This window comes from Leptopilina heterotoma, unplaced genomic scaffold (assembly GCF_015476425.1).
Source record: "Leptopilina heterotoma isolate Lh14 unplaced genomic scaffold, ASM1547642v1 Lhet_16, whole genome shotgun sequence".
NCBI lineage: Eukaryota > Metazoa > Arthropoda > Insecta > Hymenoptera > Figitidae > Leptopilina > Leptopilina heterotoma.
Window position 1 is genome coordinate 2,277,276 of NW_025110874.1, and position 25,763 is coordinate 2,303,038.

At 22.4% G+C, this 25,763-nt stretch overlaps 3 protein-coding genes across 5 annotated transcripts in view; 1 reads left to right on the plus strand and 2 right to left on the minus strand.

The window, feature by feature from the left end:
- LOC122498815 (vesicle transport protein SEC20) overlaps window positions 1-19,054 on the minus strand; it is a 24,698-nt gene extending 5,644 nt beyond the window's left edge. Inside the window, exons 1-4 of the mRNA XM_043606746.1 lie at window positions 18,893-19,054; window positions 18,053-18,467; window positions 15,436-15,619; window positions 14,329-14,529 (exon numbers count right to left, since the gene is read on the minus strand). Coding sequence (XP_043462681.1) covers window positions 14,520-14,529; window positions 15,436-15,619; window positions 18,053-18,467; window positions 18,893-18,973 — 690 coding nt within the window. The 5' untranslated portion in view covers window positions 18,974-19,054 and the 3' untranslated portion in view covers window positions 14,329-14,519. The remainder of the gene's footprint in view (window positions 1-14,328; window positions 14,530-15,435; window positions 15,620-18,052; window positions 18,468-18,892) is intronic.
- Window positions 11,064-15,022, plus strand: LOC122498814 (Kv channel-interacting protein 2-like). Of its 2 annotated transcripts, XM_043606744.1 has the most exons (5): window positions 11,064-11,221; window positions 13,324-13,449; window positions 13,742-14,072; window positions 14,341-14,539; window positions 14,864-15,022. In XM_043606744.1, the coding sequence occupies exons 2-5, from the start codon at window positions 13,332-13,334 to the stop codon at window positions 14,912-14,914; spliced, it is 699 nt and encodes a 232-aa protein (XP_043462679.1). In that variant the 5' UTR covers window positions 11,064-11,221; window positions 13,324-13,331; the 3' UTR covers window positions 14,915-15,022. The 2 variants fall into 2 exon arrangements, with proteins under 2 accessions (XP_043462679.1, XP_043462680.1); XM_043606745.1 differs by lacking the exon at window positions 13,324-13,449.
- A 747-nt stretch (window positions 19,055-19,801) lies between the features above and the next one.
- Window positions 19,802-25,483, minus strand: LOC122498803 (isocitrate dehydrogenase [NAD] subunit beta, mitochondrial). Of its 2 annotated transcripts, none has more exons than XM_043606718.1 (6): window positions 25,386-25,483; window positions 24,738-24,797; window positions 24,040-24,249; window positions 21,174-21,565; window positions 20,775-20,964; window positions 19,802-20,480 (listed from the first exon to the last, which is right to left on the minus strand). In XM_043606718.1, exons 1-6 carry the CDS (start codon window positions 25,425-25,427, stop codon window positions 20,250-20,252), a joined length of 1,125 nt encoding a protein of 374 aa, XP_043462653.1. In that variant the 5' UTR covers window positions 25,428-25,483; the 3' UTR covers window positions 19,802-20,249. The 2 variants fall into 2 exon arrangements, with proteins under 2 accessions (XP_043462653.1, XP_043462652.1); XM_043606717.1 differs by having other exon boundaries at window positions 24,720-24,797; window positions 25,386-25,481.
- Between the last annotated feature and the right edge of the window lie 280 nt (window positions 25,484-25,763).

Here is a 25,763-nt window from a genome sequence, read left to right on the forward strand (position 1 = left end):
TTATGAAAATAATTGAATCTCTGTAAAAATTTTATTATTTATGAAAATAATTAAATCATTGCGAAGAAATTTTGTAAAAAATTTGTAAATAATTGAATTCCTGTAAAATTTTTGTCATTTATGAAAATAATTAAATGTTTGCGTAGAATTTTATCAATTTTTTTTTTAAGTAATTGAATTTGTTTTCGAAATTTTATAAAAATAAAAAGTTATTGAAAATCATTGAATTGAGGAAAATTTTTGGAAATAATTGAATTTTCAAGAAGAGAAGAAGAAGAATTATTTTTATTATTTCTAAAGATAATTGAAATTTTTGAACATATACCTAATTAAATTTCTGCGAAGAATATTTATTAACTAGGTAATTTCAGAAGAATTTGAATTATTAAAATTTTTCAAAAATTCTAGTTCTTTAAAATTTCTAGTTAAATTAATTAAAAACATATAAAATTTCTATTTGAAACCTTTTGAAGTTCATCTATTTATTAAAATTGTAAACGCAACTCTTTTAAAATTCAATTAATTTTAAAATATTGAAGTAGTAAAATTATTCATTAAATAATTTTAAAATAATAAATAATATTATGACAGTTCTTTAGAATTTTCTTAGGAATTCTAAAAATTTAATTTTTTTCAGTATTTAAAAATCCCTGACTTTTTCATAAATTCTCTGACCTGTGTCAACCCTGATAAAGTAAACAAAAAGTGTTTTAAAACTTTGATTTAAAAAATTTTTTTTAAATCTCATTATTTTATTTTTAAAATTTACATAAATCTCAGCTTTCCAATGAAAATGATAAAAAATTAAAAAAAACATGAGTAGTTTTTGTTAAAATTAAAAAATAAAATTTATTTTTGAAAAAGAGGAGTCACAAAATTTATTTTTTCGAAAAAAGAGTTTTTGAATTGAAAAGTACACAAAAAATTCTTTAAAATTCACTATAAAAAATTGAAAACTGTTTTAAGTTTTAAGCCATTCCAGAAAATTAAAAGTTGTACATGATCGTTTCACGTGGAATTGCTCACAATATTTATCATTCTTGTTAATTACTAAAAATAATTTATAAATATTTATAAAATAAACAAGACAATCAATAAAATTTAATTATGAAATGTTGATGAATGAATTGTAAAGAAAGCAATTTTTTAAAATAAAATATTTTATATAAATTATAAGAATAGACAAAGAAAAATAAAATTGAATTAAATTTCTTTGATGTCACTATATGAAATCTTGATCTATAAGGAAATTATTTAACTGCTAATTTTAAACCTTCGAAACCAAGTCACCTTGAAATAAAAAGGAAATGCATTTTTTCCGATTTTATCAAGGTTTTAATTTTTATTTAAATCTCTTTCTTATCAGAGCAACAATTTATTTTTATAATTAATAACCAATTAATTATTTTACTGCAAAATTTAATTAATTTAAAAATTCGTTTTAATTTTTTTTTAAATCGCTTCCTTATTAGAGCAACAATTTATTTTTATAATTAATAACCAATTAATTATTTTACTGCAAAATTTAATTAATTTAAAAATTCGTTTTAACTTTTTTTTAAATCGCTTTCTTATTAGAGCTCAACAATATATTTTTATAGTTAATAGCCAATTAAGTATTTTACTGTAAAATTCAATTTAATTTAAAAATTCGTTCAAGTTTACTTGATGAGTGTTAATTTTCCAAAAATCAAATATTTATACATGACAAAGAAAAATAATGAAAATTTACTAACTGTTTTAGCACGACGTTATTATAATCCTTTTTTTAGATTTGAAAGTAAAAAATGATTGCACAATTTGGAGACAACTATGTAATATATATAGTATATATTAAAGAAACGCACTACTCCTTGAATGAAGAGATGCTGGATGCTCTCTGTTGTTTTATAGAACCTCCCTTCCCCGCTGAGAAAAATAATACAGCTAATGCCTGATTACTTTGGGGTGTGCACGTGCAGACTCAATAAATGAATATTTCATTACTATGTGTCTTGCTTTTTATAGAAGTTTGAAACAAACGTGACGAAAAATGTGATTAACATCTTATGCGAAAGCAATTCACGAAAATGAGATGCTCTATAAGGAAATCCTTTAATTCATCAAATTAGTATTTACATTGTTTTCGTGAGAAAGTTTTCCCGAATTTTTCATTGAAAAACTTTTCTAAATAATTTTTTTTTAAATAATTTTTAGTTTCCCTAAATTGATAAAAGTTGGGAAAAACAAAAAAAAAATGGTGATCAAGAATTAAAAATTGCTATTGATTATAATCTGTCTAAATTTTAATATTATTCTTTGTCGACAATTTTTTAGCTAACATTATTTTTGTTGAAAATATTAAAGTTTGAATTACTTTTTTCAATTTTAAAATTAAAAAGAAAACTAATTCTCGCACCATCATTAAGATGGATTTTAAACATTTTCATTTCCTTAAAGAAGTCTGAAATTGATTTTTTTCTTTAATTTTCTCAAAGTGGTAATAAATCCTTCAAAAAGTGTCTGAAAAAAATAATCAATAAAAATTTGGAAGAATTGAAATTTTCCTTTTTTACGGTTGCCACAAAAATTTAATTTTGTTTTTCCCTGATTTCTTCAGAAAAAATTTTGAATTTTTCCCTGACCCTAAAGAATATTCTGCTTCACTATAGAAATTATTAGATACTGAAAACAATGTTTTATTACATTTATTCACAAATTTGTTTATTGTAAAATTATTCGAAAACATGAATACCTAAATTCTTTTTTTTTTATTTAATCATTATTATTATTATTCCATAGGAATTAAGATTTTCAAATATTTCAAATTCGAACCTTTATGAAATTCAATAACTTATAATAATTTAAACTTTCATAGAATTAAAAAAAGAAAAATTAAATAATTTACAAAAATTTTAATAAAATCCTTCGCAAAAATTCAATTATTTTTCCAAATAATAAATTTTTTTACATAAATTCAATTATTTAAAAAAATGTTATAAAATTCGTTGTGTAAGAATTCAATTATTTTCATAAATAATAAAATTCTTCATAGGATTTCAATTATTTTTAATACAATTTTAAATTAAATTCCTCGAAAAATGTAATTATTTTCAAAATTTTTTTGCAAGAATTCAATTACATTTGACAAATAATGAAATTCCTCGCTGAAACTCAAACATTTTTAAAATCTACTATTTTAATAAAATTTCTCAAAAGAATTTAATTATTTAAGAAAATGTAATAAAATTCATTGTAAGAATTCAATTATTTCCATAAATATTACAATTCTTTACAGGATTTCAATTATTTAAAAAAAATCAATAAAATTCGTTGCAAGAATTCAATTATTCTCCTAAATAATAAAATTCTTCACAAGATTGCAATTATTTTTAATACAATTTTAAGTAAATTTTTCAAATTTTATCAACAAATTTTTAAATAATTGAATTTTTTCGACGAATTTTAATAAAATTTTCAAGAATATAACATTTTTGAGGAATTCGATTAAAATTGTATTAAAAATAATTGAAATTCTATGAAGAGTTTTATTTTCAAAATCTACTATTTTACAAAAATTTCTCAAAAGAATTCAATTATTTTTAAAAAAATGTAATAAAATTAATTGCGAGAATTTAATTATTTTCATAAATAATACAATTATTCTTTACAGAATTTCAATTATTTAAAAAAAATTCAATAAAATTCGTTACAAGAATTCAATTATTTGCATAGATAATAAAATTCTTCACGGGATTTCAATTCTTTAAACAAAATGTAATAAAAATTCGTTGCAAGAATTTAATTATTCTCCTTAATAATAAAATTCTTCACCAGATTTCAATTATTTTTAATACAATTTTAGGCAAATTTTTTGAATTTTATAAACAAAATTTTTAAATAATTTAATTTTTTCGACGAATTTGAAAAAAATTTTCAAAAATAATTACATTTTTCCAGGTATTTGATTAAAATTGTATTAAAAATAATTGAAATTCTTCGATGAATTTTATTATTCATGAAAATAATTGAATGTTTGTAAAAAATTTTTTTATTTATGCAAATAATTGAATTAATGCGAAGAAATTTATAAATATTTGTAAATAAATGAATTTATTGTGAAATTTTTGTTATTTATGAAAATAATTTAATGTTTGTTTAGAATTTTATAAACACTTTTTTTTAAATAATTGAATTTTTTTTGAAAATTAATTTTATTAAAATAATAGTAGATATTGAAAATCATTGAATTGAGGAAATTTTTTGAAAATAATTGAAATTTTGCCAAGAATTTTAATAAAATTTTTGAAAATAATTGAATTTTGGAGAAGAATTATATTATTTTAAAAGATAATTGAAATTATGATGAGAATTTTTTTTTCATTTTTGAACATAATTGAATTTCTGAGAAGAATTTTATTACTTTTATTGAAACTAATTGAATTTCTAAAATCATTTGTAAATTTTCCAAAATTCAATTTTTTCCAGTACCTACTTTAATAAAAATCCCTGACTTTTCCCTGAATTACCCGATTTTCTGGACCTTGTGACAACCCTATTTTTTTCTCTAGAGAACTGAATAAATTATTTTGTAATTTTTTTTATGAATTATTTGAATTTTGTCATTTAATTATTTGAAGATTTAAACAAAAATTTCTTTGTATGATTATTTCTTTGTAATTTAAAAACCTTTGTGAAAAGGAGCAAATTTATATAGATTTTACAGTGAAATCTAGTTTGAATTGACATGTGGTTTTCAATTGAGTTAGGCAAGAGGCTTCTGATGTATTACCTTTACATTTCACAATTTACAATTTAACATTTCTAATTGCAATTTAAAAGGAATTTTATTCTCCAATTTTATTGTGGGAAACAGATGGGATATTTAATTTTATGGCAATTTCAAATTTATTCTATAAATCAAAATATAACAACAGTTTTTAAATTTAACTTTTGCAAGTTCTATACGAAGTCTTCGAATTTAAATTCATTTTTACTAAATTAATAATAAATTGTTATTAATAATATTTTGTATTATTATTTTTTTGTATTATTATTATTATTATTATTATTATTATTGTTATTATTACTCTTGAAAGTTCTACAAAGTTTTTAAATTTAAATTCATTTTTGCTAAATTAATAATAAATTGTTATTAATAATTTTTGTTATTATTATTTTCATTATTTTGTTTATTTATTTATGAATTCATAAACGAGACAAGCCATTTATTATAATTTTTATTTTTATTGTTGTTATTCTTATTATCATCATTATTGTTATATTAAGAATTTATTTACTGATTATTATAAATATTTGTCCACTCTAATAAATAAATTATTAATTTTTTTTTTTTTTGATTGAAGTTAATTATTTAAATCCTTTTGTTTCGATACTTTTTAACAGTAATTTTTTTCCCCTTGAAGAAGGATATTAAACTGCGAATGAGTTACTGTTAGTAACATTGAACTTGGAAAGTGACTATTGGGGAAGATCCGTCAGACTATTGCGCACGTAGCTCTAATTTATATTGTTTATAATCATCTCACGATTCATGATTCACGTTTGTTCACATTTTATCGTCTCTTTTTTTAATTTCCTTTGTCTAATCAACAATACTTTTTTTTACATAATATATTACACTTATTTTAATTCCTGGTACAACTTGGAGAATAATTAAATATTATCCTTGTTCAATTTTGCTCTTTGTTTCTAATTTTCGTTGACTTTTGATATAATTTACGATTTTTTGAAAATAAGGAAAATTTCTTTTACATTTTTTTAAGTTCTTTTAAATTTTTTACAGAAAAAAATTTCTAATTTTAATTTTTATAATTTTTTAATTAAAAAAAATTTTTTTTCTTGTTAAATTTTGTGAGAATAATATTTTTATTCCTGTGGATTTTTATAATTCAAACGAAGAACTTTTTTCCCAATTTCTCATATCTTTTGTTCCGAATCTTTTTTTGAAAAAGTACAATTTTTTGGACAAAAACAATTTTTTTTCAATAATCTAATAATTTCCCTCAAGTATAAAGTGAGAATTTTATTTTGTCTTCTCGAAAGCAAAAAAAAAAAAAAAAAAAAAAAAAAAAAATGGTCTTTCAATTATCTTGCAGAGATTGAGGAATGAAGCATGTCAGGGTCAAGCACTGGTTCAACTTACTGATCTTGGTTGAGCTCTGAAATTAGTTTGAGACATAAAATTCTATCGTCGAATTAGCACAGTAAATGAGTATGGAGAGCGATCAAAGACAAGCTGGGAGCTAAATTTGTTTAGCACACATTTACAAATCCGTACATTTATTACATCATTTCCCTTTTACCGTAATAGTCGTTCTCTTTGGCTTCTTGTGTTCTATTAATAGTATTGGAAGCAGAGAAAGTTCAAGTTAACATCTTCCAAAAGCCGGGGAAAATTGCGGAAATCTTTTCATCATTTGCCGCGCATTCCAATCGTTCGGACATAAATATATTATAGAGAGAAATTGTTATTGTTATGAAATTATTAGAGGTCAATTTGCCTCGCAAAAATTTTATCTCACAAAACATTCACAGAAGATGATAAGCAATTTCGGTCAGGGTCATGTTGTAAACTTGTTATTTGTCGAGAAAATAAAAGAAAAGTACAAATTTTTTAATTCTTTACTCTCATTACCTTTTCAGAAGGAAACGATTTTTTTTGTATTTCGCTAGTGTTTTGAATTCAAGTGTAGATTCGTTTTTCATAAATTGTTTGCATCTTTCTTTTTTTGCTTCATTAACTTTTTTTTTGTACCTTCTATCTTTTTTTCTTCTTTCTCTGATTTTTCTATTAATTATTTTTACTTTACGTTCCTTCTTTCATCAGATTTTTAATCTTTTATTTAATTCGATTTTAACTTTTATTTACTTCTTGCTACTATTAAGATATTTTTTTTTAAATTTGTGACACTAAAAGTAACTTTTTTCTTCTTTTTGAAAATTGGTGGTAACTTAAATCCTCTAATAATTGAAACAAAAAATTATTCTCAAAAATTTTAATAAAATTCTTAGAAACGATTAAAAACGTTTTAATAAAATTCTTAGAATTCACTTCAAATTCTTCTGAAATTAGTTAAATTTTTTATAATAATATTATTAAAAAATATTTATATTTAATTAATTATTCAAAATAAGTGATTTATAGAAGAATTTTAGTTAAAAACACTAAAAAAAATTTAATATTGAAAAAGTTATACAAATTATTGCAAAAATTCAATTATTTTCAAAAGTAATAAAATTCTTCTCCGAAATTCGATTATTTTCAAAAATTGTAATAAAATTCTTGTAAAAATTTCAATTATTTTCAAAAATTTTCCACACAATTAAATGATTTTCAATACCTACGAATTTAATAAAATTTTCCAAAAGAATTCAATTTTTTAAAAACAATTTTGATAAAATTCTACGAAAACATTGAAATATTTTCAGAAATATTAAAAATTTTACAGGAATTCGATTTTTTAAATTTCTTTTAATAAATTTCTTCGCAATTACTGCGAAGAATTTATTATTATTTTGATTATTTTCAAAAATAATAAAAATGTTTACAGATGGGATTCAATTATTTTTACAAATATTAAAATTCTTCTTATATTTTCTACCTTTTTTATCTTTTTTTTTCCTCGAAAAATGTAATTATTCTTGAAAATTTTATTAAAATTCGTCAAAAAAATTCAATTATTTTCAAACATTTGAAAAAAAATTTTCACAAGACTTCAATTTTTTTTTATAACTACTATTTTAATAAGATTTCACAAAATTCAATTATTTAAAAAAAAATTAATAAAATTCTTTCCAAAAATTCAATAAATTTCATAAAAAATTACATTTTTACTGAAATTCAATTAAGTAAAATACAATTTTGGAAAAAATTTTTTGAAAGAAATTAATTATTTAGAACAAAATTTTATAAAATTTTCCGCAAAAATTCGATTATTTTCAATGATTTCAATCAAATTTGTTTATAAGATTTCATATATTTTTAATAAAATCGTAATTTCTTAGAAAAATGTTAATAGAATTCTTTGCAAGAATTTAATTATTTGCACAAATAATAAAAGTCTTCACAAATATTCAATTATTTGAAGAACAATTTCATAAAATTCGTTGCAAGAATTCAATTATTTTTATAAACAATAAAATTCTTCCCAGTATTTAAATTATTTTTAATTAAAATTTTTATTGAATTATTTTTAATACAATTTAAAATAAATTCCTCGAAAACTCAGAAAGAAAATTCATTAAAATTCTTCAAAAGAATTTAATTATAAAGAAAATTTTTGATAAAATTCTTTATAAATACTGAATTTGAATAATTAATCAATTTTTCATTTTCAATTATTTATTTTTGTATTTAAATAATTGAATTCTCGTCAAATTTTTTAATAAAAATTAATTTAAAATTGAATTTAAGTAAAAATTTTAGATAATAATTGAATATTAGAAGCATTATTGCGTGAACTTTTAGAAATAATTGAATTTCAAAAGATTTTTAAATTTAAGTCTTTGAAAATAATTGAATTTTAGAAAAATGTAGAATTGAATTTGGAAAATAATTAAGTTTTTAAAAAATTTTAAATTGTGAATAAAATAAGAAAAAGTGAATATTTTTATGGAAATCGGGAAAATACAGAACCAAATTTTGGAGAATCGACTAACAAAAATAAATTTTTTTAGACGTCAAATTTAATTTTTCTATAACTACTTTTTACTACTTTTTTCAGACTTAAAGCTACTTTTTTCAAATTAATTATCGAATGCGAAGCCTGTTCCCCTTTTTATATTCTTTTTACATACAATTATTTATTTTAAGTAAATGATCATCACTTAGTGGATGTAAATTTTCGTTTCTTCATCTTCGCAGTGAAAATTATTTTTATTTAATATTGAATTCTTCAATTATTAATTTTTCTATTTTTTTTCTTTTTCTGATAAATTTTGTTCGAAAAAAAATTTTTAAAAAACAATTAAATATTTTTAACAAGAAACTTCGTTATATTCGTTCTTAACATAAGTTAATGAAATGGACCTGGAAAGCATAAATTTATAAATTAATTAACTAAATCATGAAAACAGACAATATTTGATTAAAATAAAAATTGAGAAGAAATTTTCCGGCAACTATTTTTGAACGTAAAGAAAAATAAATTAAAAATTAATTTTTTTTTTTGATGAAAATAAAATAGACACAAAAAAAAATTGGTAATGAAGTGAAATTTGAACAATATTGAAAAAATTACAAAAAATAATAATAATAACTATAAATAAGACTCTGGCAAAATAAAAGTGTTCAAAAAAATATATTCGCCGGTATTGAATAGTGAAATGAAAAGAAATTCGTTTATTAGAAAATTTACAGAAAAAAATTGTCCTTTGTTCGAAAAGAAATAAGGATTCTCAATAAAATATTGTACTTTGAATATACTGAGATAACAAATTCCTTTTTTTTTTACATAACAGACGTCATTCTGAAAATTGCTTCGAAGTAAGTTGACTATTTGAAATGCAAGTACAATGCTCAGGACATGAATGAGATATTAAGATCGGAGAATGACAAACACAAACGGAGCACCGAGTAGAGCTTTGTTCTTTTAAACAAAAGAGTGAGCAACTTTCAGACAAGTTTATTTTTTAATTACAACATGATCACAACCAATAAAAAAAAGTGCTCTTCATATGCCCTTAATCACAACCCTACTTTTTTATATTTAATTATTTTTTTCATTAAATCACAATTAAAATCTCCAATTCTGATATTAAGTTATTTTATCGATTAATTCAGTATTTTTTTATGAATTCGTAAAACGAATTTCACAATTTTGAATTTTATGTTACAAAATATTTTTAATTCCTCACTAAATGACAATTATTTAAAATCATAGTAATCTTTAGTATAATTCTGTTTTTTCAATTTCTTTTTATGTAAATAGAAAAAAAATTTTTTTTTTCCAAGCACTAGAATTTAAATTACGTCTCGTTAAATACAACGTTTTGTAATAAGAAATTAATTTTTGCGAAATAGACTCTAACTGAAGTTCTTAAACAGATTCTGAACAACAATTTTCTGGAAAGATTCAATTTCATTTTGAGAACGATAACATTTCTTTAATTGAATTCCCCTTTTTTTAGTAATAAAAAAAACAAAACGACGGAGAAATAGTAATATTCCTGCAATAAAATAAATTATTCACTAAAAATCTTTTTCGTATTGAAAAAGATCTTTGAATAATTAGTAAACTTCTTTTTATGAAGAAAAAACCAATCGACAAAAATTAGTTGTTTCATTAATACAAAATTCAATTTAAATTTAATTTAAAAAAATTTAAAAAAGTTTTTTTAATTCTTTAGTTTATTTGAAATATTCTTGAAGCTTAAAATTAATAAACAATAATTGAAATTAAAATTCGAATGAATTGACATTATTGAATGTTTGTTTAAATTCAGCTGAAGATTATTGTGAGGTAAGAAAAATGTGAGGAAAACATATTCTATTTGAATTTGACTGTAATTTTCAGGAAATATTCTATATCCAGAATTTGATGTTAATTTTCGTAGCAAGCCACCTGGCCAATTATCTAAATATTTTGAATATAGTCTTCATGATGTTGCGCTCCTTGGCCGGTAAGCAAGGGTCTTCACGCTCTACATTCGTCAGTTCCTCTTTGTACGTGATTGAGGAAGTTTCGAAATTCTCCTCTATCGCATTATTTTGGCATTTCATGATTACCGTCATTTTCAATTTGCACTTTATATATCAATTAACAATCGTGTGTATGATGATTGAAAAATTCAAATAAAAAACGACACAAAGAAAAAATCTCTTAAACTAAAGTGTCTATCTTTTTTTCAAAAGTAAAATACAAAATTGAAAAAAAACTCAAAAAACAAAAATTAATAAAATACAAGAGTTCAATATTGCACAGAAAAGTGAATAGTTACAAAAAAGAGAGTTAAAATTGTAAACAATTAAAAAAAAGAACTGAAAAAAGATTCTAGAAAGGGAATTAAAATTATTAAAAAAAAGAATAGAAAAAAATATTTGAGGAAAACACGGTAAAAAATATACATAGAAGAAAAAGTAAACTTACAGAAGCAAAAAAAAAAAGAAAAATAGAAAAAAGATGGAAATTTACAAATGAAAATTTTAAAAGAAAATTATGTTTTAAGAAAAGAAAAGAAAAGTTACAAACAAAACGTTAACAACTCACTGGAATAAACAGTAAGACTTTTATAAATTAATCGTAATTTTAAAAATAATAATAAAAGTTGCATAACTAGTATTTTTCCTTTTTCAAATTTTGTCTTTTGATTTTCTGTTTTTCAGTTCTATTAATTCTATTTCTTTCTTAATTTATTTTATTTTTTGTTCGTAAATTTAAATTAAATTAAATATTTGAATTTTATATTAAAATTTAAATATAAAAACAGGGTTGCCATAAAAATTTAATTTTGTTTTTCCCTGACCCTAAAGAATATTCTCATTCACTCTAAAAATAATTTATTTTTAATAATTTTTGAAAAAGTTCTTTGGAAATTTTCAAATCCACTTGATTGCAATTCAATTTTACAAAATTTTACAAAATAAAATTTTTATAATTCAGAAATTATATCTATATTAGAAAATAAAAACTTCTAATAATTTAAAAAACAATTCAATTAAACTTTTTCAAAAAAAATTAATTCTACAGAATTATTAGTTAAAATTAAGAAAAATTCAAATTTTCAAAGATTTTAATTTGAAACCTTTTTAAAATTCAATTATTTCTAAAAATTCATGCTATAATGCTTTTAATATTCAATTATCTAAAATTTTAACTGAATTTCATTTTTAAATCAATTTTCAATAGAAAATTCCACGAGAATTCAATGATTTATACAAAAATAAATAATTTATTAAATAATTGAATTTTTATAAAGAATTTTAACAACAAATTTTTAAATTTGAAATAATTGAATTCTTTCTATTTTATGAATTTTTTTAAGAATAATTGCATTTTTCGAGGAATTTTTTTCAAATTGTAGGTATTAAAAATAATTGAAATGTTGAGAAAATTTTATTATTTGTGAAAGTAATTGAATTCTTGCAACGAATTTTATAATAATTTTTTTAAATAATTTAATATCTGTGGATAATTTTATTATTTTTTTTTCAAAGAATTTAATTATGTACAATACTATGAAAAATATATTAATTCTCATAAACAAATTTTACTAAAATCATTGACAATAATGGACTTTATTCTGATAATTTTAAAAATATTGTTTTAAATAATTAATTTCTTTCAAACATAATGTATTTTAAATAATTGAATTTCTGTAAAATTTTTTTATGAAATTTATTGAATTTTTGGAAAGAATTTTATTAATTTTTTTTTTTTATAAATTATTGAATTTTGTGAAATCTTATTAAAATAGATAGATATTGAAAATAATTGAATTCTTGTGAACATTTTTTTTCAAATTTTTGAAGATTATTGAATTCTTTTGACGAATTTTAATAAAATTTTTAAGAATAATTACATTTTTCGAGGAATTCGATTAAAATTGTATTAAAAATAATTGAAATTCTGCAATGAGTTTTATTATTTATGAAAATAATTGAATTATTGCGAAGAAATTTATAGAAAATGTGTAAATAATGCAAACAAAAAAGAAACCAGAATTATGAATTCTAAAAATTTCATTTTGTTCAGTATTTTTAATAAAAATCCCTTAGTTTTCCCTGACCTGTGGTAAGCCTGAAAAATAAAAAATAAAATAAAAATATAATTAAAACGACAAAGCAGAATTTTTATCTATTACTTCCTGATTCTGAAATTTGACTTCTAAATTTTTGAAATTTAATTAAAATAAACAGAAAACAAAATTTAATAATTATCTTAATAAGAACGAAAAATTTTCTACTTTCAACAAAAAAAGGAAAATAAAAAAAATACTGATATTTTTAAAAATAAGAAAATTGCAACTTTTATTATTAATTATCATATTATTAATGCGTAGAATTTCAATTTTAGTTTGACCACTCCATTTTAAAAAAATATAATAACTTTCTCATGCTGCGTTTTCATTTATTAAATTAAAACATTTAATTATCTATATATGTTAAGATTTTAACAAAAGAATTGGTAGCTTCGATTTTGCGCTTTCTAAAAAAAATAGCTTTAGCTTCTTATCATAATTAGAAACATAGACCCCCCTTGCTTTTTAAACAATCAATTAATAATTTTTAAAATAAAATCGTACGTAGATGACTAATTTTTAAAATTGACTACAGAGTTTAAAAAAATAGATTTTTAACTACACTTGAATTTATTTATAAAGATTTGAAAATGTCAGAAAACGAAAGTGTTGAAGATCCCAATGATTCGGAGCACAAGCATTTTAGCTTTACCCGGAAAATGAAAAACAGCATTTCAAAAGTTAAGCAGAGCATGAAGAAGATAGCTGGTACGTTTCAATTTTCCCCGCAGCGATGAGTTTTAACAAATTTTTCAAAATTTTCTAATTAGAGAAAATTAGAAACTATTTTCCCTGATTATTTTAATATTAAATTCGATTGTGCTTTAATTTAATTTTTAAACTGTTTTTTATAGATTATTACAAAAAGCAAAAATATTAAACATAAAAAAATTACCTTTTGATAAATTTTCTTTTGTTTTTTTTTACTCTTGAGTTTTATATTTTATATTTTTATATATTTTTTTATTTTTATCATTATCAATTTTGATCTTTATTATAGAGGAAATGCAAGACGAGGTGCAACAACCAACGCATATAATCCCCGAGCGTTTAGAACACCTGGAATATCAAACTGGATTTTCCAGGCATGAAATACGTAAATTTTATCGTGCCTTTAAGCAACATTGTCCTGGCGGTGTTGTGACAACGAATAATCTCAGACCAGTTTACGCAAAATTATTTCCCTTGGGCGATCCTCGAAAATATGCTCAAATTGTCTTCAACACGTTTGACGAAAATAAAGACGGAATAATTACGTTTAGCGATTTAATTAATGGAATAGCGTCAATAGTAAAAGGTGACACTGACAAAAAGCTTTCGTGGATTTTCAGGTAGACAAAATATATTTAAAAATATATCTTTATAAAAATCCTCTATACTTCCCAAAGTTTACAAAGAAAATTTGCACCTGAATAATAATTTATTAATATAAATATTGTTTCTTGCTTCGTATACTAAAACTTAATTAATTTATGTAAATAAATATAAATAATAAAAACACTTACATATTTGAAATAAAGTCACAACTTCATTAAAAATAAAAGAAAGAGAGATGGAATATTTGTCATTTTTGGTAAATGCACTTACGATTTTAATTAGGTTGTACGATTTGAATGGTGATGGACACATAACACGTAACGAGATGATGTCCATTGTAAGTGCCATTTATGAAGTCGTGGAAAACACCCGATCGATTGAGCGCGCCGTTGACAGGCATGTAAATCGCATTTTCGAAAAAATGGATCTTGACAAAGACGGAATCATATCCAAAGAAGAATTCATAACCAGCTGTAAAAATGTATTATTCAATTAACTTCATACTACTAATTAAAATAAATTAGGAATTTAAATTAGAATGTGACTATTCAGTCAATTAGTCCTTTTGATTAAATTAATTAATTCTTATTTGAAAAAAAGATTTTCAGTTGAATATTATAATAAAACAAAATATTTTAAAAAGATAAACAAAATATTTAAAAATATGCATTACAAATAAAATATTATAATTATAATACAATTAGACTTTAGATATTGTAATTACAATTTTTTTATTTATTTCAAAGTAGAATTAAAAAATTTATTATTTTCAAAACTTTGTAATTAATCGAATCTTCATTTGCAGGATCAATTAATTTGCAACCAATTAACGATATTCGACGACATATGGTGGTAATTGTATGTTAATTGTATAGGAGAAACTGAAAAATTCGTTTAATTATTACTGAAATAAAAATTATTTAGATACTGAAGTTAAATGAGGCATTATGACTTAATTTATAATAACTAAATTATATAGTTTGAAAATAAATTAAATTTAATAATAAATTTTGTCATTTATTAACAAAATACTAATGCTTGTAAATATTTATTGATCTCATTATTTTAGTGTATTCGTAATGTCTATTTAATGGAAATAAAAGTTTATACATTTATACTAAGTATTTTTAATTAAGATTCTTAATTATTTTTTATACTATTTGACATTAATAATAATATTTAATAATTGTTAATTAAGGGAATCCACGCCAGAATTTTCAACTATATTAGAACAAAATTAAAAACACTGTAACTTTTGATAAAATTAAAATCTCATAAAACCTATGCCCTTAAATGTAAAAAAGAGTGTAAGAAACTCAATGAAACAAGAACCATAAAAAATATTTAAATTTGGTTTTATAAAAAATAAAAGCTCACCTAAGTCTCTTCTGTAAAATGTATCCCACACATGCGAGGAAAAATGCGAAAGCAAGAGCCAATAAAATTTTGTCCGTTATTTCACGTCGACCGTATTTTCCCAAAAGTTTTCCCGACTGAACAATCACTTGTCTTTGATCTACCAGCTCCCTTTCTGTGCCAGTCACCTTTTCCGAAGAAGTAACTAAAAAAATAAAAAAATGCATTGTAGATTAATTCTGTTCGATTATTGAAAGTAAATGAAAACACTAATTCAGTTTTACAATGTTTCGATGTCTCAGTTTGACATAATCTTCAGGTCACTTTATTTTAACAAAAATAATGAAAAAAATTTTTTCTAAAAATGTCTTTTTCCTCATTTTGTTTGAAAACTAAAACTGAAAAAATGGGGAATTAACTATGCTGGAGAGCAAAATCGAGGATCTATCACTTGCTGATTGATTTCATCTTCTTTTTCATATTTTCCTTCAAAAATACAATTACTTATAAAAATTGTGGGTATTCAAATTCTTTAAACTTCAATAAATTTGTTAAATAATTTTTTTTTGTTAAATACTTATTTATATTTTTCATAATTTCTAATTTGAAACCTTCTGAAATTTAATTATTTCGAAAAATTGTTCTTTTTTAAATATTTAAATATTATTATATACTTTTCAACATCAACTAAAATTTCCAAAAACTTTTTGAAATGCATCTATTTCTCAGAATTGTTAAGTACTGTAATTTCTCCAAAATTCAATTATTTTCAAGAACGTTTCACTAAAATTCTTCTCTAAATCGATTAATGTTAATAATTTTGAGAAAGTGCTTTCAGAATTCAATTATTCAAAAATAAAGGATAGTTTAGTTGAAGTGCGACTAAAATTAAATTGTTTCAAATTCAATTTTATGAAGTTTCGACTATTCAAACATTTTTTAATAATTGAGAGTTCAAAAATTCAACTAATTTCAGAAAATATATGAATAAAAATTTTTCAGAAAAATTATGTAAGTCCTTTAGAGTTTTTGAAAAAAAATTAGAATTCAAATTTTCAAAAAATTTTAATTTCAAACTTTTTAAGATGTTATTATTTCTAAAAATATCTACTACCTATAATTTACTCTTCTGCAACTGTTAAATTGTAATTTCTAAAATTGTTATGCAAAATTCTTATATATGGGGCATTCTCCACAATATTTTCATTCAAAAACTGGATTTTGTTAGAATAATTTATTCTTTTTTTGAATCTGTATCGAAAAAAAATGAATACGTATTTTTTATTTTGAGATTTGATGAAAATTACAAAAGTTACGAATTATTGAAACTTAATGTTTTCAAAAACAGTGTACTTTTCGAAAGAGTTTTTCTCCCTCAATATCAGAAGACAGAAAATAATATTCTACATGAAATTTGTTGCAAATTTCGTGAATTTTTTAAATATGCTATATTTTATGATTACCAGGACAAAAAATCCAGACCGAAAAATGCAAGAAAAAAAGTCCAAAGTACAAAAAATCCAAAATAAAAATGTCCAAAGTCAAAAAATCCAAAATAAATAATGAAACATGTGAAAAAGCAACGTTTTAACTTTTTACGCTATAAAATCGGAAATTTGTTTATTTTTTGGTGATCAATATTATTTATTTTGACAAAAGTGTCAACATAATTTACAAATTGTCTAATTTATAATTATTTATTCTCGATAAAGGGTTTCTTGAATTATGTCGCAACCTATTCATCTTTTTTCGACACAGAATCAAAAAAAAATTGTTCGAACCAAATATAATTTTTGAATGAAAATATTGTGGAGAAATCAATTATTTTTAATAATTTTCTGAAAGTTCTTCTAGAATTTAATTATTTAAATAAAAAAATTCAAGTATTCTTAAAAACTGCAATTGCAACTATTTATGATCTGTTTTTAAAATTCCTAATTCAAAATTCCAGGCTTTTTCCAGGTTTTCTAGGTCATTTTTCAGAAAATTTCAGTAAAATTTTGAATACAATTTTCATGTGATTTAAATTAATATCTCACGCATACGTTAAAAATAATTTTTTATGTTTACGAACAAAATATAAAAATTAAAAAAATAGAATCTGAAAAATTTGGAAATTATCAAAGAGAAAAAAGGAAAACTTGTAAAATTTATAAATTGATAAAAATTCCAGGCTTTTCCCATAATTTCCAAGTTCTGTAGAAAACCTGTATTTTACAGTATAACTAAAGTATTTTAAAGTATATCAAAACATTCAAGGACAATTTAAAGTTTTCAAGATTTTCAAAAAACAAAAACCAGTATTTTAGTAGCATTTTTAGAAATTTTATAATTTTCTACTACTTTGGAAAAAAACTAAACTAAATTTAATGAATGATAAAATTTAAGAGTTTTAAATTTGACTTTGCAGTTTGCAATATGTTTTTACTTATTTTGACAAATTATTTTTATTTTATTGTGAACTATTATTGTGAAGAGGAAATCATTTAGATTTCGAAATGTTGGAGTAAATATAAATTATTATTCATTGTCCAAATGTTGTCATTTTATTTGCCTTATTTTAATATAAGAAAATAAAGCAAATACAAACCAAGTTACTAAGTTAGAAATTAAATTATAAAAAGTTTTAATCAATTACTTAGCGTTTCTAGTGTATCGGCGCTCCTTTGTGTCGTTTCAGCTAAATGCCTCGAAATACTCGATAATTTTTCAGTCAATTGAGACGAAGTATCAACGAGAACTTTTTTGTCTTTTCTTTTTCGTAAAATATTACTTTGTTCTTCAGATGATGCCAGCAAATCGCCCCTTGACATTTTATCAATGACACACGAACTAATGACATTCGCTTTTCTAAAAGCCTTCATTGTTGTCGACATTTGCGCTCGATGATTTTCTATTTCCAGGAGTAATTCCGACTTTTTTTTCTCATTGATTTCTAATTCAGTTGCATTAACAAGCTTATCGATACTTGATCTTAAGGCGGCAATTTTTCCTCTTCCCTCCGTGTTCAATTCGTTTAAAAATTCCAGGGGTCCTGTACATTGTTGTATATCCTTGAAAATTAAGTATAAAATAAAGATTCTTTATTTAATTAAAACGTGACTTACTTATATTCAACCTTTTTTGGTTTTTTTCCCATTTTACCATTATTATTTAACTATTTTATTGTTTAATAAAATTTTTAATTACTTGACAAATTAAATTTGTGTTAAAAAATAAAAAATAAATAATTAAATATTTGACAGTTGAAGGACTAAAATTTTAAACTCTAATTTTACTTAAAAAAGGCAAAAGAAAACTAAATATAAATACAATTGTTTTTACACAAGTAATATAAGATATTTTAATGTTTTAAGTCATATTTATAGACATTTTTATTGTAAATACAATAATTTTTTGAATGTTTTGAATCTGTAAAATATAGGTTAGAAACAAAAGTTCGTCAGTAAAATAATATTTACACTGGTTCAATCTCTACCTGTATCAAAGCTGTCACTTCCAAATGATTTGTAACAATTTCCTGTCGAATTGTTTCAATTTCATAATTGTCAGAAACCATTTTTTTATCGAAAAAATATGTTCAATATTCAATTTTTGTGTCAACGTCACATGCGTCACATGTCAATAATTTTATCATAAACACTACAAGGTTAGGTTAGTAAACAGCTGTGTAGCCAAAACAACCAATCAGATTGCACGGTTCATTTGTAGTTTATGGCGCTAAAATACAAATACATTAAAATAAATTTCTAAACGAAAAATAAAAAAAAAATAAATAAAAATTAGGTACAAGCAATTATTATATTATATAATAATAATTGAGACATTCTGTCCTCACGTGAAGGTAGAGCTTCAAAAAATATATTTTTAGAAATAATAAATTATTTATTTTTTGATTTAAATAATTATTCAATTATTTAAATAAAAAAATACAACTTTTTCATAAGAATTGATTTGGAAAAGAATTTCAGTTTTTAAATTTTAGTAAATATTTGAAGAATTGGAATAATTGCAGTTCTAATTTTTATAAATAATTAAATTTCGAAAAATTTGACATGGAAAGTATATATTTAAATTTTAATTCCTTCCGAACAAATAAATAACAATAAGTATTCAAAAAGTAATGAAAAATTGAAAAATTTTATAATAGAAATTCTGAAAAATATGGTTTCTAAAAAATCGTAATTAATTCAATTTTTTTTAAGATAATTAAATTCTCGAAAAGTAATTTTAAAAATTGAAAAAAGTAGGGATTTTTCTCAAATTTCATTGTAATATATTTTATATTTGAAAGAATCGAATTTTATAAGTTACAAATAAAATGCAAATATTGGGAAAATCAATTTATCTAATTAAAGTAATGTTATAAAAGAAAATTTTAATTCAATACGTTTAAAAACATTTTTAATGTTTAACGAACTTCAATTTATTACATGTAAGTGGTATAAGTTAATTATATTACAATTGTCTATGGTACAACACACGCAAGTTCCTTCGTGTTTCGTATCCTTTCAACAGAATAAAAAGAGTCGATTTGTATTTTTACTACATTTCTTCAGTAGGACGAATAGAATTACAAATAAATAAAATGGCATTGTCATAGATACTGTATATACCTGTATTTTAGCTATCAAAGTCTTTTTGAAGAAAATATTGTCATTGAATTTCATATATATAATTTAAAATCAATCAGTTCGTCATAAAAAACATTTTTCATTCAAATTGACTTTGACAAAGGCAAAAATATTGCCCAATACTTGACGAGGAACATCCTAGGTTGTCCTACAGATTGGTTATAATTTCTTTGAAAAAAAAAACTTGTCATCGAAATCTTTCTATTGAAGATTATGAATTATAGCACTTGTGAAGTCAGTCGTTGAACTTTGACCTCCTAAATCTTTCGTGCGCACTTTTCCATCGTTCAGTACGCGATTTAATGCGTCCTTAATTTTCTCCGCATAACGTTTCAAATTTACATGATTCAAAAGTTTCACACCACACAAAATCATTGCCGTTGGATTTGCAACATTTTTTCCCACAGCTTCTGAATACGTATGCCTCGCTCCCTTGAAATTGGAAAAGAATTGTTATTTTACATAGAATAATTTCAGTAAATAAATATTTCAAGTTTTTTCCAAAATTATTTGGAGTCATCCAGTAATATTACAATTTTTAATTAAACTCAAGATTTTCTGGATTATTCTTATTTATTAAATTGAGACGTTTCAACGCCGACGTCAGTGTTGAAACTTCTCAATTTAATAAATCCAGAAAGTCTTGAGTTTAATTCGAAAAAAGTAAATAAATAGATGTAAAAATGAATTAAAAATTAAATTCTTATTTGGGGAAAAAATTCTTACCGGTTCAAAAACAACGCATTCTGCGCTGTAACTAGCACCAGCAACAACTCCAGCACCACCGACTAATCCTGATGCCAAATTGTCGACAATATTTCCGTATAAATTTGGCATGACCATCACATCAAATTGATGTGGATTAGAGACCATTTGCATTGTACAATTGTCAACAATCATGGGCTCGAATTTAATTCTGTTCTTGAAAAAAGATCCAAGTATTAGAAATGAAATAAAAAATGTAAGTTCGAATAGTAAGTTGAATTCTTAATTCAATGGAAAAGATAATTTAATTTAATAAACATTTATCCCGTCAATAAATAAAATGAATTATATTGAATTAAAAAAATAACAAATAAAGTACGAAATATTAAATTTACTCAAATAAGAAGAGCATTGTCTTACTTAGGGTATAATTTAGCTATTTCCTGGCACGATCTTAAGAAGAGACCGTCGCCTAGTTTCATTATATTCGCCTTGTGAACACATGTGACCTTTTTGCGATGAGTTTTGACGGCAAAGTCAAACGCGAACTTTGCGATTCTTTGGCTTTTGGTTGCAGTGACAATTTTTAAACATTCGATGACACCACTTACTGACTCGTGTTCCAAGGCGGAATATTCGCCCTCCGTTTGTTCACGAATAATTACACAGTCCACGTTGCTGTGACGAGATTTCACTCCTGGCAGGGATTTCACGTGCACTACATTCGAGTACAAGTCTAAACTTTTTCGCAATTTCATATTCAAGGTCTGTAATTCTCCTGTCGACGAATGATCCGGAGTTGCTAAAATTCCCTAGAAAATAAAAAAAAAATCGCTTAGAAATAGAAAAAAGTCGAAAAAGTAGTTTATTTAAATTCACTGTTGTCATTAAAACTTAATTTTGTATTTCCCTGACCTTTCACTGATTTCTAAATTGAATTATACAAAACTTGAATAATTTTGTTAAAGGGATTGTAAATGTAAAATTTTAGATGTTTGTTGTCTAGTTTTTTAGATAAAGAATCGAATGGTTTTTGGTTTTTTAAAAACGGTCATAAATTTATGAGACGGCCATAAAATTACTATAACTTTTTTCCTTTTAAATATTTCTTAAAAAATGTTTTGGGACAGTAATTTTATGATACTAAGGAATATTTTAAAGCAAAAAAAGAAAGATCGATTTTTTTTAAAATCCTTGACCAGAAAATCTCCTTAAATAAATATTTAATTATATTTCTTATTTGCTTTCTGCGGGAAATAAAATTTAAAAAAATTGCAATTTAAAACTTACTAAAATTTAATAATTTCTAAAAATTACATCAATAACCTTTCCAAAATTCAATTATTTAAATACAAAAACTAAATTCTTTATAATAATTGTGACTGTAACTGTCCAAGTTTTCCTTTAAAGTTATTAAGATATAATATTTTCAAAAAAGTTATAATAAAGAAATTTTTTAAATTAATTTTTAACAATATTTTAAAATAATTTTTGGAAAATAATAAAATTATTTACAATTGAAAAATTTACAAACAATTAAAAAACGGTAAACTCTTTTAAAAAATAATTGGATGATTTTTGAAAAATATTTAAAAAATAATCAAATTTTTGAAGAATTTAAATTAAAAAAATAATGAATAATAGGATTTCTCAGAAAATTTAAATAATTATAAAGCGAAAATTTTTAAAATTTTAATTCACTTTGTTCGAAGATAATAATTGAATCTTAAAAAATTATTGATAAAACAATTCTAAGAATTATTTTTCTGTTACATAATTGATTGGAATTCTGAGAATTAGATTTTTCAAAATATTGTTATATAATTTTTCGAAAATAATTGAATTTCTTAAAAGAATTTTGGTATAGTTTAAAAAACTAATTAATTTCCTGAAGAATTTTAATTAAAAATTTACTTGTAATTAAATTTTACCAAATTGCACTTACAGGGTTGACACAAAAATTTAATTTTGTTTTTCCCTGACTTTTCCTAATTTCTAGACAAAATTTTGACTCCTTTCCTAATCCTGAAGAATATTCTGATTCACTCTAAAAATTATTAGATACTCAAAAAAAGGTTCTATTACATTTATTTACGAATTTCTGTAATTGTAAAATTAAGCAAAAACATCAATAGTTTTATTTAAATAATAATAATAAATAATTAAATTTTGTAGAAGAATTTTATTATTTATAAAAGATAATTTAAATTTTGACTAGAAATTAAAAAAAAATTTTAAACATAATTTAATTTCTGGGAAGAATTTTATTACTTTTGAAAATAATCGAATTTCTGCAGTCATTTGTAACTTCTCCATAATTCAATTTATTTCAGTGTTTTTATCTAAAATTCTTCTATAAATCCATTATTTTTAATGATTAAATAAATATATATATTAAAAAATTAATCTAATTTCAGAAGAATTTGAATTATTGAAATTTTCCAAGAATCTAAGTTCATAAAAATTTCTAATTAAGTACATTCAGAATTGAAATTTTCTAAAATTTGAAATTGAAACCTTTATTTTAAAGTTCATTTATTTATGTATGAAAATTGCAAACGCAACTCTTTTGAAATTCAATTAATTTTGAAACATTTAAGTAAAATTATTCACTAAATAATTTATAAACAATAACTTTATGACAGTTTTTCAAAAATTAAGTTATTAAAAAAGAAATTATTGTCAGAAATAGAAAAAATTGAAGGTTTTGTATTAGAATTCGTGGTAATTTTTTCATAGTTTATGAGGAAAACAAAAAAGACTTAAAAATTCAGAATTTTCTTCTGAATTCTAGAAATTTAATTTTTTCCAGTACTTTTAATAAAAATCACTGACTTTCTCCTAATTTTTCTGACCTATTTTACTTTCCTTGAATTTCTTGACCTGTGGTAACACTGAATTATTCAATAAATGTTTAATTGTAGCCATATTTTAAAAGTTTAATTATTTTTAAAAAATTATTCAAAATATTTTTTCAAAGATTTGTCTACAGTTATTTTTCACACTATAAACATCGAAATAAGTTGCATTTTATACTAAAATTATGGTGTTTTATTGCAATATTTGTAAGAAAAGTCGAGAAAGTAGCAATTTTTTAAAATAGGTCGAAAAAATTTATAATATCAGAGGCTTTTTCTTGTATTAAATTGATTAATCGAAAATAGTCATTTTTACAATCCTAAATTACATTAATTTTAAAAAATTCTTTTAAAATTAATTTCACAAGACTTCAATTATTATGAAAATCAAAGATTTAAGATAATCTTAATTTGAGTTGAAATTATACCTTGAGACAAACTCCATTTCTTGCAATACTATTTGAAACTTGTTCCAATGGAGCACTTAACGTGGGATTTACTTCAGAGAGAAAATATGGTTCAAATTCAACTGGGACATCGGCAGCTTGGAAAATATTTTGAACTGCGACCACCAATTCTGGTCCCACGCCATCTCCAGGGATCAAGGTACATTTTGTCTTTCCCTGACGTTCGACAGTCTAAAAAAAGCAATTTCTCCATTAAAATAGTGAAACACTGTGTCTTGAAATAAAAATAAATAAAAATACACAAATCATAAAAATAAATAAAGTAAAATAAAAAATACACAAATCATAAAAATAAATAAAGTAGAAGTAAAAATAAAATAAATCATAAAAATAAATAAAGTAAAAGTAAAAATAAATAAAAATCGATAAAATACACACAAAATCATAAAATAAAAATAATAAATAAACAAAAGAATATATATAGAAATCAAAAAATGAATAAATAAAACAAGTTAGTCTTCACACGTAAAAAATTTGCAGTAATTGTTTTTCTTTTCTTTTGAATTCGAATCGAGCCGAAATAACAATTTTGACAAATTTCAACCATTTCTGTGAAATTATTTATTTAGCCAATATTTTTCATTAATTTAGAATAAAAGAAAGAATGTCGGTTTACTGCCAACTTCTGTTAGTTAACATACAGCTTCTGAAGTACCAACCGGCTCGCTTAAACAAACGGAGCCTACGTGAAATGTTCTCGAAGATCCTTTTTGAGTTGCCTGAAAATTACAATTGCCATTTAATATGTTTTTACACAAAAAAAGAAATCAAAAATTTTCACACAAAAAGTAGGTTAATTTATATCAAAATTAAATGCGTTAATCACAAGTATCACAAGATTCTCTCAAGCATTCTCTTTTAATTTTACTTTCTTTATTTTCTGATAATTTTCAATCAGCCAGAAGCAATTTTTTTTATCACAAGTTAGTCACAGCAAAAAAAAAAATACATTGCTCAATCATCTGATTAGTTAACTATAGGTACCAATTTTGTTCAGTGTCAAAAAACTTACGAACAAACATAAAAATGATACTTCTCTTACATCACGAGTTCTACTGCAACTTCAATAGTAAATCGAAAATAATACTTAATTGTATAATTTTATGTAAATTTAATTCGAGAGTATTTAAAATGCCCTTGTAAAAAAAAATCTTCATACAAGACTTCCGAAATTCTCGTTTCTCGACATAACTTGTGAGGCATTTCAAAATTAACCCCACCGTGTATTAATTAATTCTTAATTATCAAAAGCTTTGAACAATGTTGCAAATATTTGTATTTGCCAAGATTTTAATAGATTTTCTCACCTGGGAAAATACCCTGCAGACGTTCCTTGCCAGTAAAGCCATTTTCCACGACGGATCGGAGCAGTCGACGTTTAATGAACTTAATTTCAGGAACGTATCTATACATTCTGTTCAATATCAAATTTCTCTTCTTGAAAATTGTGGAAAATTTGACACTTCGTGATTATTGGACTGAAGTGACATAACCTCACTTTTCAACCTAAATTGTTACCTGTCGGGGTAATTTTCTTTACTAATTAATTCTTTTAATATAAAAGTATGCTTTTATGTATTTAAACGATTTAAACAAATAATCTGTATGTATAGCTGATTTCTAGCTACGATCCTGTTATAATCGGGTATTTTCGACGTTTTCCGCAAAAACAGTGAGTGCCAACT